The sequence below is a fragment of the Pelophylax lessonae genome (assembly GCF_965119305.1).
Source record: "Pelophylax lessonae genome assembly, chromosome: 1".
Classification (NCBI taxonomy): Eukaryota; Metazoa; Chordata; class Amphibia; order Anura; family Ranidae; genus Pelophylax; species Pelophylax lessonae.
This window is the reverse complement of record NC_138768.1, coordinates 460,282,557-460,304,511: the sequence shown is the minus strand read 5'-3', so window position 1 is coordinate 460,304,511 and position 21,955 is coordinate 460,282,557. Positions and strand designations below refer to the sequence as shown.

The 21,955-nt window shown below is 42.4% G+C and overlaps 1 protein-coding gene across 1 annotated transcript; it reads left to right on the top strand.

Moving 5' to 3' along the window:
* Window positions 1-11,522: 11,522 nt before the first annotated feature.
* INSL3 (insulin like 3) lies at window positions 11,523-18,306 on the top strand (the record flags this gene model as incomplete). The annotated part of the gene is made up of 2 exons (XM_082242815.1): window positions 11,523-11,843; window positions 18,035-18,306. The coding sequence occupies exons 1-2, from the start codon at window positions 11,648-11,650 to the stop codon at window positions 18,304-18,306; spliced, it is 468 nt and encodes a 155-aa protein (XP_082098941.1). The 5' UTR covers window positions 11,523-11,647.
* Between the last annotated feature and the right edge of the window lie 3,649 nt (window positions 18,307-21,955).

The window sequence follows — 21,955 nt, the reverse complement described above, 5'->3', positions numbered from 1 at the left end:
AGATTTTCGTTATTTAGGGGGTTTGCTATAGGCCACCTAACCAAGGGGAGGAGGTAGAGCTGGAATTCTTAGCACTAATGAGTAAAGTGGCAAAATTGGGATCAGTCGTCATATTGGGGGACTTCAATTATCCCGACATTGACTGGGAAGAGGGGACTGCACACTCACAGAAGGCCCGCCTATTCACGGAAACCTTACAGGATAATTACATGTCACAGTTGGTGGATTCTCCCACTAGAGAAAATGCAGTCCTGGATCTATTGATCACTAATGACCCAGACCTAATCTCGCAGGTAGGAGTCCAGGACAATCTGGGCTCTAGCGATCACAGGATGATCACATTTAGTATAAATAACAATATAACAAGGCAAGTGGGGAACATAAGAACCCTAAACTTCAGAAGGGCAAACTTTCCAAAATTGTACTCATTGATGGAAAGGGTAAACTGGGACCAAACCCTGGGATCCCTGACCACAGAGGAAAAATGGGAATGCTTTAGGAACATATTAGGCAAAGGCATCTTGCAGTGCATTCCTATGGGAAATAAATTTAGAAGAGACAAAGCCAAACCTGGCTGGCTAAACCGTAGCGTCAAAAAACTTATTAGGGGAAAAAAATTGGCCTTCAAGAAGTATAAATCAGAGGGCACAGTATCGGCTTTCGAGCAATACAAGGAGGCAAATAAGAAAAGTAAACAAGAAATCAAGATGGCTAAAATCAACTTTGAGAGACAAATAGCGGAGGATAGTAAAAAAAACCCAAAGAAATTCTTTAAATATATCAACAGCAAAAAAACTAGGGCAGAGCATATTGCACACATAATTAACAATGATGGGAGGATGGTTACAGAGGACACTGAAAAAGCAACCGTGCTGAATGCTTTTTTCTCGTCAGTCTTTACACAGGAAACGGAGGGGTACACTGACCATGACTGTTTGGTTAGTAGTAATACACAGGACTTGCCACTATGGCTAACAGAGGGTGAAATCAGGGAAAGGCTGGATAAACTCAACACAAACAAATCACCAGGCCCGGATGGCGTACATCCGAGAGTACTCAAGGAACTCAGTAAGGTTATATCCAGACCACTGTTCCTGATCTTTGCTGACAGTATTAGAACAGGAGATGTACCAGGGGATTGAAAGAAAGCTAACGTGATTCCGATATTCAAAAAGGGCCAGAGGCATATCCCGGGAAATTATAGGCCTGTCAGTTTGACATCAATAGTATGTAAACTTCTGGAGGGGATGATAAGGGACTATATCGTAGAGTTTGCTAAAGACAACAACATCATCAGCAGTAATCAGCACGGGTTTACAAATGGGCGTTCTTGTCAAACCAATCTATTAACATTTTACGAGGAGGTGAGCTGTGAGCTAGATAGGGGGAGACCAGTGGATGTGGTGTACTTGGATTTCGCTAAGGCGTTTGATACAGTTCCCCACAAGCGCTTAATTTATAAAATAAGATCTGCAGGTATCGACAGCAGGGTTTGCTCTTGGATACGGAATTGGCTTAAAGGGCGTGTCCAAAGAGTGGTAATAAACAGCGCATACTCAGACTGGTCTGAGGTAGTAAGCGGGGTGCCCCAGGGCTCAGTCCTGGGACCAACCTTGTTCAATTTATTCATAAACAACATTGAGGTCGGGATCAGTAGTTCGATATCAGTTTTTGCAGATGACACAAAATTGGCCAGAGCAATAACTGCACAGCATGAAGCAGATATCCTACAGAATGACCTGGACAAAATTACAGAGTGGGCACGGACATGGCAAATGAGGTTTAACGCGGAGAAGTGTAAGGTTTTGCACTTGGGGACTAAAAACATAAAAGGACAATACACGTTAGGAGGGGAACCCTTGGGGGAATCAAAAATGGAGAAGGATCTGGGAGTCTTGGTTGATGATAGATTAGGCAACAGCATGCAATGTCAAGCGGCAGCTGCCAAAGCCAGCAGAATATTGGCATGCATAAAGAAAGGGATGTATTCCAGAGATAAGACTATAATCCTTCCACTTTATAAAACTCTGGTCCGACCGCATCTGGAGTATTCTGTCCAGTTCTGGTCGCCAGTCCTCAGGAGGGATGTGTTGGAGCTGGAGAGAGTCCAGAGAAGGGCAACTAAACTAATTAGGGGATTGGAGGACCTTGACTATGAAGAGCGTCTACAATCGCTCGATTTATTCTCCCTGGAGAAGAGACGTCTGAGGGGGGACATGATAGCAATTTATAAATATCTTAATGGGGATCCCAGCTTAGAAAAAAAGCTGTTCATTCGAAGGGATTGCATGAGGACTCGAGGGCATACAATGCGATTAGAGGAGAAGCGTTTTAACCTCAGGCAACGTGGGGGGTTCTTTACTGTTAGGGCTACAAGATTGTGGAATTCTCTACCACAAGAGGTGGTTTCTGCGGGTAGTATGGTGGCTTTCAAAAGACTCTTAGACTTACATCTCAAGGATCAGAACATTCAGGGGTATGTGAGATGATTACAGCCACACACACCTACACAGGTTGAACTGGATGGACTATTGTCTTTATTCAACCTCACCTACTATGTAACTATGTAACTATGTAAGGATTTTCATTCTTTTGGATTTTCATTCTTTCTGACAATTGGTTTTGGTATGCATTTGTCAAAGAGTTTTTCGTTCCTTTGGGAGCTCCGGAATTAACGAATATGCTGAATTTCGTCCGAAAACAGATTTGTAACTAAACGAATTGCACATGTCTACTGATTTTTGTGCTTTTGATTTTGGCTGCGCTTAGAATTTAAGTGGACCTTTCGTGCAGGGTATGATAGGGATGGGGCGCCAGATGTCTCGGTACAGTGTTGTGCCATTCTCATCACCACGGCTGTGGCATGCCTGCCGGGGGGGGGGGGGGCAGTAATCAACACTAAGTAGCATTACTTAGAAGGTGGCCCGGTGTGGCTACCAGCAATATTTAGATTGACTGTGGTGTTCCAGGTGCCGAAATGCTCTCTGCATTCATTACCCAGCATTGGAGGATGCTTAAACTGTCAAGCAAAGGGATTTCTGCCCGACAGTTGGAAAATAGTCCTTGCTCGCTCCAGGAGCATGTGTTCAGCTTAATAAATACTGAACAAAAATGCTTGGAGGAGGGGGTAATCTAATTGATCAAGCCAACCACTGGGGTTGGGGGTGTTACTGTTCTATCCAGCCAATGACAATCAATGTTGGGTGGTTATGGTTCTAACCAGCCAATGCCCACTAACACTGGGGATGTTATTGTCACAGCCACCCACTAACCACAAACTCTGGAGCGGGGTTACTTTTATAGTTTTTAATTACCACGTGGTACTAGTTTAGTGGTGAGGTGGAAGGTTTATATTTTATTTCACTGTCAGGCCCCGTTCACACTGGGGCGACGCTACTTGCCGGGGTGACCTTATAGGTCACGGCGCGCTGCTCGCACCGCGACCTCGGAACGGCCGGCACGGACTTCATAACATTGAAGTCTACGCAGGTCGCTCCGGGTCGCCCCAAAGAAGCTCCGGATCCTTTTTCTAAGTCGGAGCGACTTGTGTCGCTCCTATTAGAACGGGTCCGCAGCTTCTCTATGGAAGGCGACCTACGGCGACCTGTCAGGCGACCTGGTCGCCTGACAGGTCGCCCCAGTGTGAACGGGGGCTTACTGTATGTCCCCTTGTTGATTCAATACATTTTGATACTTTTTAATGATACACTTCAGTTTCAGTGGTTTTTCTTTTCTTTTGTTTACCTCATAGTAGCCATACCCCTGCGACTCATATATATGGCACTTTTGGGCCATATTCTTTCTAAGTGGTCCTTTGTTGTTTATTTTTATAGTCAACCACCGACCACCAATGTTGGAGAGGTTACCATTACTTAATTGCTTCCATTTTTACTGCTTATACTGGGGGTTATTATTGCTGCCAATAACACCAACGCCCTTTTTTACACCCACAGCACACATCATACACCATGAAGTGACACCTAGTTTATTTTTTTTTTTTTTTATACCCTTAAGGCTTCCCTCCTAACTATATGCAGATGTAGGTAACTACGCATATATGAACACCTGCACATTGGGCAGTTGGATGTACAAAGTTCAGTATCTTTGCATAAAGTTGCAATCGTACTTACAGTTGCGGCTATCCTTCCTCCACCATTTAATTCTACTCCAATCTCTAGCATGCATGCCATTTCATTTCATGAATATTACTAAAAAAAATAATAAATAGTTCAAGTATAATGAGGAGAACAACAATTGGTTAACAGATTTGTAGATCAGCTAGCCTGGAATCAGCACAAATCCTTCAAAGGGAGTACAAAAGAAAATACCAAGAACAAATCCTGCAGCACTCACGCAAATCCTTGACACAGTGACGTATTAAAAAAAGAATGACATAACAATTATAACAATGTATCTAAACACTTTGGTCCTTTCAGAAAAATACAAATAAAAAATAAAAGTTAGCAGCTACAAAAAGACATTTCCCAGCCCAGGGATCCAATGCTGTCCTCACTCAGGCTGGTACTTTGCTGGTTTTCTGGTCCCTGGCACCTCCATCCTGGATGTGGGAAGCTGTCTGTGACTTACTGCTGTTTTACAGCTGGCTCCCTACTGGATCTGCGCGAGACACGCTGAACTTTTAGGGTGGTCCTGCAGCCTTCTGGGATGTGTGCTACGTGGCAGGGAGGGAGTACTGCAGGATTTGTGCTGCGTGGCAGGGAGGGAGTACTGCGGGATGTGTGCTGCGTGGCAGGGAGGGAGTACTTCTGGATTCTGGATGTGTGCTGCATGGCAGGGAGGGAGTACTGCAGGATGTGTGCTGCGTGGCAGGGAGGGAATACTGCGGGATGTGTGCTGCATGGCAGGGAGGGAGTACTGCAGGATGTGTGCTGCGTGGCAGGGAGGGAGTACTGCGGGATGTGTGCTGTGTGGCAGGGAGGGAGTACTGCTCCTGCATTGTCCTGGATGACATCAGAGTGCCTGCAATCACCAGAATACCTTCAAGGAGGCTGCAGGGATAATTTGAATAGTGTAGAGGTAGTCTGCAGAAGTGAGGGATTATGTAAGTAATATTTCTCTTTCTACTGGTACCTAGGCATAAACCAGCATTTAAACTTTGCGAGGGGGCAGGGGCAGCAATAAATACCCACTCCCAGAAAAAAAATCACTATAATAATATAGGAGGAGGAGGAGCAGGACTTAACTTTTCAGGTGGAGGTTTGCTTTAATAATGCAAGCGGCAGGGTCTTTCTGAAGTTTGACAGGTATACTGCTTCAGTGTGTACTTCAGGAAGTTTGCTGGTGTAGGTAAAGTGACAAGTGCAAACAAAGGGGAGAAAGAAAGTGCTGGATATATACAGCTGAGTCCAGGCCGCTGACATACGGCCACAATTCAAAAGTGAAAATGGGAGCCCTCCCTAAACACTATTATTAACTCCATAGCTGGAGTCTGAGGGGCACATGTGTTTGGGGAATAGAGGTAGTCAGATCTGACTGGAGGCGATTTTATTTATAAAATGTGAAGATGTGAGTCCAAATGGATATTTGAAAATACCATTGCTCCAATTGCCCCAAATGGACTAAAAATTAACATTGAACTGTTTGTTTGTAATTAAATTAGGTTTCCGATTGTATATGGGATAATACCAGTTTTTAATATACACTCATACATCATACCTCATATATATACAGTATCTCACAAAAAGTAAGTACACCCCCACATTTTTGTAAATATTTTATTATATCTTTTCATATGAAAATACTGAAGAAATTAAACTTTGCTACAATGTAAAGTAGTGAGTGTACAGCTTGTATAACAGTGTCAATTTGCTGTCCCCTCAAAACAACTCAGCACACAGCAATTAATGTCTAAACCACTGGCAACAAAAGTGGGTACACTTTGGAAATTTCCAAATTGGTCCAAAAAGTGTCAATATTTTGTATGGCCATCATTATTTTCCAGCACTGCCTTAACCTCCTTGGACGAGGAGTTCACCAGAGCTTCACAGGTTGCCACTGGAGTCCTCTTCCACTCCTCCATGACGACATTACAGAACTGGTGAATGTTAGAGACCTTGCACTCCTCCACCCTCCATTTGAGGATGCCCCACAGATGCTCAATAGGGTTTAGTTCTGGAGACATGCTTGGCCAGTCCATCACCTTTACCCTCATCTACTTTAGCAAGGCAGTGGTCATCTTGGAGGTGTGTTTTGGGTCGTTATCATGTTGGAATACTGACCTGCGGCCCAGTCTCTGAAGAGAGGGGCTCATGCTCTGCTTCAGTATGTCACAGTAAATGTTGGCTTTCATGGTTCCCTCAAGGAACTGTAGCTCCCCAGTGCTGGCAGCACTCATGCAGCCCCAGACTATGACACTCCCACCACAATGCTTGACTGTAGGCAAGACACACTTGTCTTTGTACTCCTCACCTGGTTACCGCCACACACGTTTGACACCATCTGAACCAAATAAGTTTATCTTGGTCTCATCAGACCACAGAACCTGGTTCCAGTAATCCATGTCCTTAGTCTGCTTGTCTTCCGCAAACTGTTTGCAGGCTTTCTTGTGCATCATCAAGAGGCTTCCTTCCTTCTTCCTTACCACCGGTAGCGGGGAAAACAATCCGGTCCTTTCCCCTCCTAGGCAGGAAGTCGAGTGAGGGAAAGATGGCCCCCACTCGACTCTATGGCCTTGAAGAACCGGAGCGACGTCATACTTCACTTCCTCCCAACGGCCTTAAAGGGCCCGTTTTTTTGATTAAAAAAATGCAATTTTTTTATTTGCTTTTTAGTGTAAATGTAAGATTTGAGGTTAATGATAATGCAGTAAAATAGATCCTCAGCAAGCAGCAACAATAACCCCCCTAAGCAACAACAGATCCCCCGAGCAACAATAGACTTCTACCAGCCAACCAACTGTAGATCTCCCAGCAACCAGCATTAATAGACCCTCCAGCAGCCAGCAACAATAGTCCCCTCTCTCAACAGTTGATCTCTCCCAGCAACAATTACCTTCCCAGCAACATAAGACAACCCCAGCAACAATAGACCCCTCCTTCAACAATAGACCCCCCTGCAACAATAGATTCCCCAGCAGGCGGCATCAATAGACCCTCCAGCATACTGCAGCACCCCTTGCCATTGCATACATTCAGGGCAGGAGGTGCCGAAACTGCGTTCCCCCGCATTCCTGCTAAAAAAAAAAAAAAGCCCTGCTGCTACCATAGTAGCATGCTAGCAACTGAAGAAAAGTAGCCCTGGAGTAGCCATAGAACCCCCTTTAAAGAAGGGTCCCCACAGATCACCTTTTAGAGCAGGGTCCCCATAGATCCCCTTTAGAGCAGGCCAGGGTCCCCATAGATCCCCTTTAGAGCAGGGTCCCCAGAGATTCCCCCTCTAGAGAAGTGTTCCCATAGATTATATGGGGACCCTTCTCTAAAGGTGGATCTATGTGGACCCTGCTCTAAAAGGTGATCTGTGGGGGCCCTTCTCTAAAGGGGGTTCTATGGGGGACCCTGCTCTAAAGGGGGGTCTATGGGGACCCTGGCCTGCTCTAAAGGAGGATCTATGGGGGACCCTGCTCTACAGGGGGAACTTTGGGGACCCTGCTGTAAAGGGGGATCTATAGGGACCCTGCTCTAAAGGGTAATTTATGGGGACCCTGGTCTGCTCTAAAAGTGAATCTATGGGGACTGTGGCCTGCTCTAAACGGGGATCTATGAGGCACCCTGCTCTAAAGGGGGATCTATGGGGACCCTGCTCTAAAGGGGATTTATGCCATAGATCCCCCTTTAGAGCAGGATCCCCATAGATCCCCCTTTAGTGCAGGGTCCCCATAGATCCCCTTTAGAGCAGGCCACCAGGGTCCCCATAGATCCCCTTTAAAGCAGGCCAGGGTCCCCATAGATGCCCCTTTAGAACAGGGTCCCCATAGATTCCCCCTTTAGAGAAGGGTCCCCATTGATTTAATGGGGACCCTTCTCTAAAGGGGCATCTATGGGGACCCTGCTCTAAAAGGTGATCTATGGGGACCCTTCTCTAAAGGGGATTCTATGGGGGACACTGCTCTAAAGGGGGATCTATGGGGACCCTGGCCTGCTCTAAAGGGGATCTATGGGGGACCCTGCTGTAAAGAGGGATCTATAAGGACCCTGCTGTGGAGGGGGATCTATAGGGACCCTGTTGTAAAGGGGGATCTATGGAGGACCCTGCTCTAAAGGGGGATCTATGGAGGACCCTGCTCTAAAGGGGAATCTATGGGACCCTGGTCTGCTCTAAAGGGGGGACTGTGGCTTGCTCTGAAAGGGGGAATCTATGGGGGACCCTGCTCTAAAGGGAGATCTATGGGGACCCTGCTCTAAAGAGGATTTATGGGGACCCTGTTCTAAAGGGGGTTCTATGGGGACCCTGCTCTAAAGGGGGATCTATTCCATAAATCCCCCTTTAGAGAAGGGTCCCCATAGATCCCCCTTTAGAGCAGACCAGGGTGCCCATAGATCCCCCTTTAGAGACGGGTCCTCATAGATCCCCCTTTAGAGAAGGGCCTTAACCTTAGTAGAGAGTAGTGTTTTTTGATGGGTTTGAAAATGGTTGAAATGTACCTTGGTGTCCTTTGCTAAGGTCTGTACTTTGGAAAATGTCCGCCACAGCCTTGGTCCGTGCCTATCCCTGCATATTACTCTTCAGTATAGTACTAATAGAGTCCTTGTAGGCATCAACCTCAAGAACCTGCATAAGCAAAATCAGGCCTCCAGCTGCAGAAACACTGACTTGGAGACAAACCAATAATGGCAGGTACCACCATGCCCTGAGTCCTTACAAATGTACCTTCTTGTCCATCATAAAACACATCCAAGTACCCCGCCAGCTGCTATGACACAACTGCATATATCCCATACCATTTGCAAAATGCCAAAACAACTACCAGGAATCTGAAGGAAGGGAGAGTGGGAAGATGTCCCAATGCAAGCTCTCCTCTGACCAAAGGCTTCCCAAGACCCCCCTTGGTGCCCACCCCCAAAGCCCCACCTACTCCTACACCATCCACCAATCCGATGACTACCACTTTATTACTAATCCACTTTATTACTAATCAAAAAAACACCTAAGTGCTGCCTGACTCCTGTACCACAATAACAAAAACAAAAGTCAACATAAAATAAAAAAATATATAAAATGTAGAAAACAATAAATAATTGATATAAAAACAAACAATTAAGGTCAAGGTAAACCATAAAAATTAACAAATCAAGAAAAGAGCTGCTGCATCCACTTAATGTGTTCCCACATTAGACAAGGGCCATATGTGTTAAATTGGTGTTGTGCTGCCCTTAATCACATTAATTGCATTTTTCAATAAATAATATTTGGCACAATAAACATATTAAAATAAAAGTGTCAGAAATCCAATATAGTATGAAAAAAATACAAAAGTCCCAATAGTGCCAATAGTCCAATCAAGTGAGTAAAACTGTGACTTCTTTATAGTGCCTCAACTCCACCAAGATACTCCAAAAATGATTATGATTCACCATCAGCCAAAGTGATCGCTCGTCTCAAATGAAGGCAATACAATTATAGGTCATAAGCAATAAAAACATCTTCCATGTGTCCTCACATCCATGCATAGGCAGGTAATAGTCCCACTAGGCTGTGCATCCCTTTAACAGGCTGGAAGATATTCTTGGCCACCTCAAAATGGGCCCCAAAATAGTGTAGTATTTATTAACCTCCCTGACGGTATGATTCTTTCGGATTTTAGGTGCTGAAAGCAGTACCATTGTTTTGCTTGTAATTCTTAAGAACAAGCAGCCCAAACCAACTATTTACATATTCTTTTTTTTTTTTTACTGTGCGTTCTTCTTTATAGCATCTTGGGTATGATAAAGTTTGAAACACAAAATCATAAATTATAATATAATAAAAAACTATAAATAAGTTAAAGTATGTATGTATGTATACATATATATATATATATATATATATATATATATATATATATATATATATATGTATATATACTGTATATATACATATATATATATATATATATATATATGTATATATGTGTATATAATATATATATATATATATATACGTATCTACATAAAAAGTACAGTAAAACTGCAGGAAAGGGCACTGGGGGGGGGGGGGGCAATCTAATGTGAATTTATTTTATTTTGAATTGTAACAGTGTGTTTGGTGTGTTTTACATTTGAATTTGCTGCCGGTTCCACCCCCCTGCGAACGTCACGTCGCAGGAGATGGAAGCCGGGGCTCACAGAGGATCGGGAGGAAGATCCGCCACTAGACACCGCCGGGACACATCGCTGGATCCCGGTGACAAGGTAAGTAACCCCGCTTTCAGGATCCAGCGATGCTTCTGACGGTACCCCGAGTGTGGCTCGGGGTCACCGCTTTTGGCTCTGAAATTTAACCCCGAGCCACGCTCGGGAATACCGCTAAGAAGGTTAACTAAATGTAATAAGTAGACAGAAGAAATTCACTTACAATGAATACAGAGTCAAAAGACTCCAAACATCACAAACACAGCGGCATTCCGCCCATACTTGCACTAGACATGTGACTTCATGGTAACCTTACCTTGTGACATCCATCCCATTCTGATTCAGCAGGGCCTATATGTAAATGAGGTCTATATGTTCATGCTTGATGAAAAATAAATCCCCTGTGAGTCTGATAAATTCTATAAAAACAATTAGAAAACGCTTTACAGTGTATGTCAACAGTATAATGGTTATGCAAGTCTTTCCTACTTAATTTGTGTTCTGAATATGCTTTCTTACTCTATCCTATACTCTATTATACACTGATCAAAATTAGCAGTGTGAACCTATTCTTAAACATGATGTGAATTTGATGCAAAATTTGGGCCTACTATATTGTTGATTGTACCTCTTCATACAAGCAACCTTTATGAGGTAAAGAATGTGGGGAAAAGGGGAAAGCGGTTTCAAGGCCCCCCTTTTCCTCATGGGACCACCGCTGCTATTAGGGTTTGAAGTCTCCCCCTCAGGTGAGGGTGTGGTCTCTGGGGGAGCCTTGTACCTGATAGGTAGGGAACCGTAGAAAGGTCTAGAAACTGCTGGAAGGCCCCCAGGGTGCTTATAAAAAGGGGGTCCTGACAGACGTCGCAGGAAAAGGACAAGCTGCGGAGCTCATCCAACCCCCCCTCCCCTTGTTAATGTGGTGGGTCATCTTTTCTTAGGAAAAGGGGGACAGTGTAATGAATATTGAGATGTGGTAATTCAGCTTGAAAAATGGTATTTAAGTTATAAGTGATATCGTTGTTCGTATGAAGTTGAAGTTTTAATAAAGTGTACTTTGAAACCAATTAATAAAGGCCGTGGCCAAAATTTTGCCAATAAAAGGTTCTAATGTGGTATTATTTTGCATGTCTGGAGATTGTTTGAGAATTAATGCTGCGTGTGGTACCATGTCCATGGTCACCACTACAGCTGTTGGCCTCCATGCTAACCTTGTTAGTTCTCTTTGTTCCCTTCCAAGGCTGCTTCTGAGAATCTCATTTCGTAACAGTCCTTGAATACATAATAGTCCATGTTATATATAAAAAGGAGTTAGTTACCGAACCTTACATCAGGTCAGGCACAAAAATATTTCATAAGCGATGAGTCTCCACTTCTGTCTCTTTGCCTTACTACTTACGTTGGCTATACCGGTTTGGTGCCAAGGCATGGAGGTTTCTGATGTTGGCATAAGGCTGTGTGGAAGAGATTTTATTCGGACAGTTGTCATGTCCTGTGGAGGATCAAGATGGAAAAGATATTCACCAGAGCCTGGACAGGAAAGATCAAATCCTAACCGTAAGTAGCTGATGTTTACCTTTTTCCATAGCATAGTCAACATATAGGGTGTTGTAAATGGCTTGAGCATCACCTTAGCAAGTGCTCATTTGAAACCTTCATGACATCATTCACATGACCAATTAGGGTAATGAGCCACCAAGAATCAGCATTTATCTGTAGCAGGTATCACAGATGTTTGCAATCAGCTGCGCCCAGGAAGCCTGGACAAATCAATGACAGACTGAAGAGTGCCACGGCTGCCCACAGCTGTTCGCATATAACTGAACATTGAGCAATTACATGAAGTTAGGGATAGATGAGCGGCCCTGGATACATACAAAAGTTCTGTGTTTAGAGTTATATTGCTGTGCCATCATAAAGACAGAAAGTGAGAAAAAACCTCACCACAGGGGACACAGTAATTAAAATCTCAGAGTGGTTCTAACTCTTCCTCACTCCATAGGGCCAGATTTACCATTTATTTATTCAAAGTATTTAAATAGCGCCAACAATTTACACAACCTTTTATATATATTTTGTACATTCACATCAGTCCCTGCCCTCAAGGAGCTTACAATCTAAGATCCCTAACTCACATTCAAAAACATACATACTATGGCCAAGATAGGCAGGAGCCAGTTCACCTAAACCAAAAGATAAGTTGTGCAAAAATTGTCACCAAACAGTAAAAAAAATGTTTTTACTCAGGGATATCTGCACTCATGTGTCCACATAAACACTATATATATATATATTACTAAATCAAAAACGTGTTGCACTATCATATAGAGTGCATAAATTCAAGAATTGGCAATTACCTTACCAGCATGTCTTTGAGTGTGGGAAGAAACCCGGAGTACCCATAGGAAACCCACGCAGGCACCAGTGTTAATTTTGACATCAAATTTTTATTTTGTTTTAGTCATAGTATTAGACATAGTATTTCGTTTTAGTCGTATTTTAGTTGACTAAAATCTCCAGTACATTTTAGTCGACTATTATCTCTGTTACATTTTTGTCAACTAAAATCAAATGGATTTAGTTAAATTGTAATGCATTATTTAGAATTTCCAAACTCATTAAATACTCCTGCAGTAAAATTCTAATAACGTAGTGGGGATGGCAGTACATGGGAAAGGGGCAGAGAACTGGTCTGGGGACACTGTTTTTTTTTTTTTTTTTGTTTACAGTGCTAAGTACTGCTAACTTGCTGGGAGGGGAAAAACACTAACCGCGTGGTTTGCAGGGCATTGTTCCAGAACTCCCAGGCATAGTTTTCATCAATTGACTTAATTTGAACTTTTAATTTTCAAGACTGAAAACATGCAGTTGATAAAAATATTTTCGATGACGAAGTTAACACTGGCAGGCACAGGGAGAACATGCAAGCTCCCGGTAGTGCTGTGGTTGGAATTTGAACCAATGACCTCAGTGCTGCAAGGCAGAAGTGTTCCCACTTACCATTAAAACCTAACTTGTTTTTCTTACTTGTGCTTTTGTGTTACTTGAAATCTTGGTTTAATCTTAAAAGAGAAGTATGGGATTTATTTTCCAAACACCACCGATCGTTCAGTTCTCACAGCTCCCTGAGCAGAGAGAGGGTGACCCCCCTACTGCATTCATTGAAGCACTGGGCTGTGGAGGGGGTGGGAGCGGCTGGCTCAGGCTCTAAGCAGCTTGCTGAGAGGCTGAGCCAGGTGCCGGTCCAGGCATGTGGGCAGATCCCAACCATATGGTCGTGATCTTTCCCAAGCCTGGACCGTCTCTGTGACGTCAGCCTGGAATCACTGGGTATTTCCAATGGCTGTCCTAAATAAGCAAAGTGACTTTAAAGTGGAGTTCCGCCTTCCCCTCCAAAAATTAAAAGTCAGCAGCTACACATACTGTAGCTGCTGACTTTTAATATTAGCACACTTACCTGTCCTGGAGTCCAGTGATGTCGGCACCGCAGCTGATGTTTCCATCAACTGTCGGGTGCTGCCGCCAACCATTGCCGTAAAGGGAACATGGCAGTGAAGCCTTGTGGCTTCATGGCCAGGTCCCTACTGTGCATGCGCGAAGCACGCTGCGTATTTCTATTAGTTTGGCAGCGGGGGAAGGAGGAGGGGGCCAAACTTCCGGAACGGACAGCCGCGGCACCGTGTCCCGGAAGTGGGGAAGGGTACCTGTCAAAAACAGGTACCCGTTCCCCCCTGAAAGGTGCCAAATGTGGCACCGGAGGGGGGGAGGAAGCAAAAGAGTGGAAATTCCACTTTTGGGTGGAACTCCGCTTTAAGTCTGAAAATCGCTATAGGTGATTCTGTCTGCAGCTGTCAAGCGAGCGAGCATGATGAAGGTTCCTTCAGCCCCTAGGGTAAAGGGGCCTTGACTGATGGAAGCATCGACAAGCAAATGGATGTGGACATAGGCATCTATGTTAATGTAGCATACTCCAACATAAAAATGCATATTAGTGCTAAAGAAAAGGCCTTCAAAAAATACAAGACTGAGGGGTCATTGGCAGCGTTCAAGTATTACAAAGAGTGTAATAAGAAATGTAAAGGCGAAATCAGGGCGGCTACAATAGAACACGAGAGACATATAGCGGAGGAGAGCAAAAAGAACCCAAAGAAATTCTTTAAGTATATAAACAGTAAGAAAGCGAGGCCAGATCACATTGGCCCCATAAAAGATGATAAGGGAAATATGGCCACTGAGGACAAAGAAAAGGCGGAAGTGTTAAATCATTTCTTCTCTTCAGTCTTCACAAAAGAATCGGGGGGCTACACGAACCTAGCTTGTAAGGCCGAACTAAACAACACACCTCAGGAAGTGCCGCCATGGCTAACAGAAGATAGACTTAGAACTAAACTAGAGAAACTTAACATAAATAAATCACCGGGACCGGATGGCTTGCACCCGAGGGTTCTTAAAGAGCTCAGCCAGGTGATTGCCAGACCCTTATTCTTGATCTTTAAGGATAGTTTACAGACGGGTATGGTGCCAGCTGATTGGAAAAAAGCCAACGTGGTACCAATATTTAAAAAGGGGCCCAGGTGTATCCCGGGGAACTATAGGCCGGGCAGCCTAACATCTGTAGTCTGCAAGATTTTGGAGGGGATATTAAGGGACCATATACAAGACTTTAGTAATGAAAACTGTATTATTAGTAGCAATCAGCATGGATTTATGAAAAATCGTTCTTGCCAAACCAATCTATTAACCTTCTAAGATGAAGTGAGCTGCCACCTAGATAAAGGTAAGCCGGTGGATGTGGTGTATCTGGACTTTGCAAAGGCCTTTGACACCGTTCCCCACAAACGCTTACTGTACAAACTAAGGAAGGTAGGTATGGACCATAAGGTGAGTACCTGGATTGAGAACTGGTTCCAGGGGAGAGTCCAGAGGGTGATGATTAATGGGGAGTACTCGGATTGGGCGGGTGTGGAAAGTGGGGTCCCCCAGGGTTCGGTCCTGGGACCAATCCTGTTTAATTTATTCATAAATGATCTAGAGGAGGGGATATCTAGTACAATCTCGGTATTTGCAGATGATACTAAACTAGGCATGCCTATATCTTCTATGCAGGATGTGGAAACCTTGCAAGCAGACCTGAACAAAATAACGGGGTGGGCAACTACATGGCAGATGAGGTTTAATGTTGAAAAATGTAAAGTAATGCACTTGGGGGCCAAAAACCAAAAAGCAAGCTACTCACTAGGGGGGGAACCTCTGGGTGAGTCTAAGATGGAAAAAGACCTGGGGGTACCGGTAGACAACAGGCTTGGCAGTGGCATGCAATGCCAAGCCGCTGCAAGTAAAGCCAACAGAATACTGGGATGTATAAAAAAGGGGATTCACTCCAGAAATAAAGAGATTATTCTTCCACTCTATAAGACTCTGGTACGGCCACATCTGGAGTATGCTGTCCAGTTCTGGGCACCGGTCCTCAGGAAGGATGTGCTGGAATTGGAAAGAGTCCAGAGAAGGGCAACAAAAATAATTAGGGGAATGGAGGACATCAGCTATGAGGAAAGGCTACAAGCACTGAACCTATTCTCTCTGGAGAAGAGAAGATTGAGGGGGGATATGATATCAATGTACAAATACTGTACTGGCGACCCTGGCATAAGGAACAAACTATTCAGAGTAAGGGAATACAATAAGACGCGTGGCCACTCACTAAAACTAGAGAAAAGGCGGTTTAACCTTAAAATGCGTAAGAGGTTCTTCACTGTAAGAGCGGTAAGGATGTGGAATTCTCTTCCACAAGCAGTCGTATCAGCAGGGAGCATTAATAGTTTCAAAAAACTGTTAGATGGTCACCTTAGAGACCACAACATACAGGGGTATACAATGTACGGTTGAAAGCAAACACACACACACACACATCATAGGTTGAACTGGATGGACTGTTGTCTTTTTTCAACCTCACTAACTATGTAACTATGTAACTATGTGATTGGCTACCTAGGTACGGGATGATAGTGCACCACCTGAATGTTGCCTTAATGGGCTATGCCCTAGGGTGGAAGTTGGGTCAGTGTAATGGTTGTTTGGCACTCATGATAAGGACAGGCTGTTTAGACTATAGCAATTTACTGTTCATGTGTGCTAACAGTCAAACTATAACTCACACTGGTTACGTTGTTATCCTGGAATTTATTAAAGCTGTGGCCTTGCCCTTTCCAACTTAAACATGAACACCATTCAGAGAATGATTTGCATTTTCTCAATGCATTCAAAGTATTCTCTGATTGGATGAAGTGGAGACAACTCTCCACCCCGTCTTATCAAAGAATGAGATGCAAACATTCTCTAAATGGCGCCTAGCTTCTGATGGGATCCCACAGGTATGGTATATGTATAGTTACATGCCTGACCAACGTAACTATGTACAATATAGTGACATGAACTACAAAGACAGTACAGATTATAGTGATTGTAAAGGAAATTTTTTTTTCTTTTTAAATAACAAACACATGTATATTTACCTGCTCTGTGCAATGGAATTTCACAGAGCAGCCCCGAAACTCCTCTTCTCAGGTCCCCTGCTGGCTCTCCTGGCTCCTCTTCTCTGTCCAGTGCCCCCATGGGTGCGTACTCGTTCCTGAGCCCTGCTGCGTCCATTGACACATACAGCAGGATTCGGCCCCGCCCCTGCTCTGTCACTAGCTTTGATTGCCAGCACTGGGAGCCAATGGCTCTCAATGCCCCAGCAAAGCCAGTGAGACACGGAAATGAGGAGAGAGAAGAGCTGCAGACGTGCACTGTGCTGGATTGAATGAAGAGCTCAGGTAAAAATAAAGAGGGGTGAGGGCCAAAATCGATGCCTAAGCATTTTTTACCTTTATGTAAGGAATGCATTAGGGTAAAAAACGTTTAGGCTTTAGAACCACTTTTAATAATATAAAATCGTTTTTTTTTTTTTAGTTTATTACTTTACCAGCTAACCATCAAATTCCTTTGGCACAATTAATAGGTAATTAAATACAGATTGTGGAAACTTAAAGTGGTTCTAAACTCAAAAAGGTTTTTACCTTAAAGCATTCTCTACATGAAGGTAAAAAAACCTTCCTATACCTGCCCCCCCCCCAAACACTTACCTGACTCCTCTGTCAGTCAAATCCTGTGATGAGAGAGCAGGGGGTGCGCCTTTGGGACCTTTTTCATAGTGACAATTTTAATTACACATTCTTCTTGCCTTAAGGATTAACTCCACTTTTGCTGAAAACATTTTTTTCCCCTCTGGGTGATCAATGTACATGGCAATGATTCAAGGATACATACTTAGTTGTAGATTCCTACCTTTTGTTATTCTGAAGAAATCCCTGTGTGTTTATCTGTGTCCATGTGGAAAGTGAATCCAATGGTAGTGATTTCATAATCATTAATCAGATGCTGCGCCTGCAGGGCTCTAATGAGGAAAGGGGCAGGCAGGGCCATTTTTTTTATTTGTTTGTTATTTAGTGTAGACTTCTGGGAAAATCACAAAATCAGGAAATTATGTATGTATGTATATTAGGCGTTCTGTATATCATCTATGCACAGAAAGCCTCCAGGTAGCCATATTGCATTGCATTTTGAAAAGGAAAGGTAGTTTTTAATAACATTCAGTTACAATATTAATTAAGTCACAATTGTATATGCTATAATATTATTATTTTTATTTATTTTTTGCAATTTTCTTTTCCCCACAAACGTGGACTTACCTTTTAATTTCTTCTTAGGTGACTTTTTGGACTGGCTAAACAGAGCTTCCTTGGAGGATCCAGATCGACTGAACTCATTGTTTGCAGAGAGCCACATGGCACCAAATCCTCCTTTCAGTTCCTTGCAGAAAGATGACCCAACAATGGAACAGCTCCATGGTGCCCTTTATGATCCACTTGTTACTGAGGAACAGCAAGGTGTTGGTCTGCGGATGAAGAGAAGTGCAGGGCCAGCTTTATCCTGCTGCCAAAGGGGCTGCACCAAGAATGAGCTCATGAAATTCTGCTAACATTCGTTTTTTCGTTTTGTATTCTTCCGCGAGATGTCTGCAGAGCAAGCACTGCTAACATTTAGCTTTACTGTAGTGAACTTCCATTTTCTTCCATTTTCCATTTTCTTTGTGGTTACTCAAACCTGATTTATTGTCATTCCCTGCTCCCTGCCTCAGCATTATAGCAATAGCATTCACATTCTGACAGGATATTGTATAATCGATTTACTAAAGGCAAATGGACTGTTGACTTTGCAAGGGAATTAGCCCCAGAGCTTAGTGAGTATATTAAAGTTCCATTCTATGAAGAATTTACTATTATTTACAAGGAAAATAGAAATAAAAACTGTATTTTTCCTTGGTTAGATTATGGAAAGCAGCAAAGCATCGATATTTTTCAGGGAAAATTCCCTTGTAAAGTGAACAGCCTATTTCCCTTTAGAAAATAAACTCCAGTGTATTCATATTATATATGGAGCATACTGTTATACAACAAACATAAATAATATGAGACACAAATCAATTGGCATTGGGACATGTCATCTTTGGATATTTTTTAAACTCATTTAAGTAGGTTTTGTATCTGGGCAATTAACAATATATGAGCAAATATCTTGGGAAAAAAATGCCAAACCTTTTTGTTGGCAAACACCTTTTTATTGATTATTAAAATAAACTGGCGAATAAGGTGTTAATTGTAGTGCTTTTATAAGTTACTCTTTTAAAAATATATATATCCTGTTTTGTATTTAGAAGGAAGTTCCTGCTTAGCAAAGGCTTTGAAAATTGCTTATTAACCAAAAATCAGAAAAAATAAAAACAATTAGAAGAAAAAAACATAATAACTGGAGAACGTGAACTGTATATTATAGCAATGCACAGTTTTTTTTTGTTGCCTGATCTTCATTTATTTTCTCCTAGCTCCATCACTATATCTGTTCTTTCTCTAAATTCTATTTATGTATATGTGGTTTAAAAAAAAAAATGAAATAAACAATTCTAGTGTATGAAATTAACTTAGAATTGGCCTGCAATTATTTTGGTGATGTTAGTATACATTGGTATCATTATGTCTATATATTATAGGTGGTTTTTTTTTTTTTTAATAAAGTGACCATTGCTTTAGAAAAATAACCAATACCTTTACAAGGTGCAGGCTTCTGGGTAGTGTTTATCATTTATTCACTTCCATCTCGCCAACACATACTTTTTAGCCGATCACTATGATGGCGTTGCCTCTATGGTCATTAGGAATGCTTGAGGTCATTGTAGCCATATTAGTGCACTTGCGACAGAGACAATTGAGTACTGTCCGTGATACTTTTTTTATTTGCACTAACATACAATTTTTCAGGACAAGCTTTCGGGGTATGTCCCCTTCTTCAAGATCCAAGCAGTGCTCAAATACTGCTTGGATCTTGAAGGACGGGACATACCCCGAAAGCTTGTCCTGAAAAATTGTATGTTAGTACTGCTTGGATCTTGAAGAAGGGGACATACCCCGAAAGCTTGTCCTGAAAAATTGTATGTTAGTGCAAATAAAAAAAGTATCACGGACAGTACTCAATTGTCTCTGTCATTAGGAATGTAAGGCAAGAAGGGGCAGGCGAGCTCCATCACTACAAGGAAGTGTCAGAGCATTGTTCTTTCCAAAACAGGGGATTTGGCTGTACAGTAGATGGTTCCAGCACTTTATACCCCCAGGTACGTCCGTTTTTATTTGGCAATTTTTACATATGGTAGCTACATTGATCCAGTTCGGATCAATGCAAGTATGTATAGTATTTTCTTGTGGGATCCCCACGAAAGCTGGAAATTGCTGTAGTAGGTATTACTAACTATATTGACTGCTGCTAGCTTCTGGGCCCCGTGCTGAGTAGGTGCCCCGCCGCTTAGCAAAGACAGGTGGCCACTCTCATGCCATGGATGCCATATGTCAGGGGGCTCCCACAGATATGGGACAAACGTACTTAGATTGGATCATGCTGGACCATCGTAACTGTGTAAAAACTGCCATACCTAAACTTCAGCTTTAAAGTAACAAAGTCACTTTTAAAGCCTGAATCTGATCAAAACCTTTATTTTTCCTCTGTGGTATAGAGATAAAAACCTATTTTCCATTTTAATTCCTGTCTATGTACTCGTTAGTGGGATTTCTCCTTTCTGTCTCGGTGACATTAAAACCAGAAATAAAGGACCCATAGCAATAGGACCCCAAGAGAGGCTTTAACCCTGGTCTACTCTAATTAAAAGTGTTTTTGTTGTTTTCTCTGCCTCCACTTTCTGCCTGATTTACTAAAAGAGTAAAAAAATAAATAAATAGTGTATATATTTTCTTCAATTATCCAGTCATGTGCAGATTAAATAAATACAGGAATTCGTTTTTCACATAAATTGGCTCATTGCAGTGAATCTTCACTGAACTTAGTGTATTAAGATTTTTAACTCCTTTAATAGAGCAGATCTGCTTTTCTAATCTGCAATGGAGTGTGAAAAAGTGCTTTATTTTATAAAGGTTTTATGCAATAAGGTAAAAAACCTTCCACATGCAGCTCCCCTGCCCCGGATACACCCCCCCCCCTCCCCCCATATATATTTACTTCAGCCAGATCTCGATCCAGTGATGTGCATGACAGCATCATCTCTCTTGGCTCTCTCTCTCTCCTCATTGGACAGACAGGCTTCTGCTGCTGTCAATCATAGCCAGTGAGGAGAGAGAGAGAAGGGGGCAGCACTGAACCATGCTGTGTGTGTCTATGGATACACAGAGTTGGCTTGGGAGCAGACACATACGAGTGCCCCCAGAGCAAGGACCTTGAAAAGAAGGATCTGGTCTGCTTTGTGCAAAACTATTGCACTGAGCAGGTAAGAATAACCTTTTTTGAATCACTTTACACAAATAATATATGTATTTCTTTATTATCTTGAGTAATGACACAGTTATTGTGAAATAAACCGGTCCATAGCAGATTTGTAAAAACTGCTCTGGTCCTTAGGGGGTGTAGAGGGATGAGAGGGCAATTGGTTAAAATAGGCACAAACAGAAAAAAAAAAAACACATTTAATGAAAGAAGTTTTAAAAATGAAAGTTTTTCCTGTATATGTATGTGTCTGTAATGGAGGCCATACATACACATGTTGATTTTATTATCCGATCGATGTGCCCTTCAATCAAAATGATTTGGAAAGCAATGAAATAGCCATAACTTCCCTTTCAATGGATTTAGACTTGATTTAGATTGGATCCAATCAAACTGAGTTATTATTGTTAGGGGTGGTTAGGGCAGAAAAATATTGTTTGTGTTTGATCGGCAGCATTGAGGTGCTTTGTTCATGAATTCAATCACATTTTGATTGTTCAGAGTATGTGATTAGACCCACAATTAAAATCAACTTCCCTGTGTAAATCATATCGATCAAATGGGTTGTCAACTATATTATTATTATATTTTTTATATATATATCATTGATCGGGAGAGATCAATTGGAAAAGAAAACCTTTATTTATTGAAGTGTGTATGACCAATATGAAACTTCCAGTTGAGTTACAGTGCTTAGAATATTTTGTAGGTACAAAAACTGTGCAACAAGTGTGTGGTGTACAGTATGCTGTGATTACATTCAGACTTTTTTAAAGCATTCCCCCTAAAACCATGCCCAATATTAA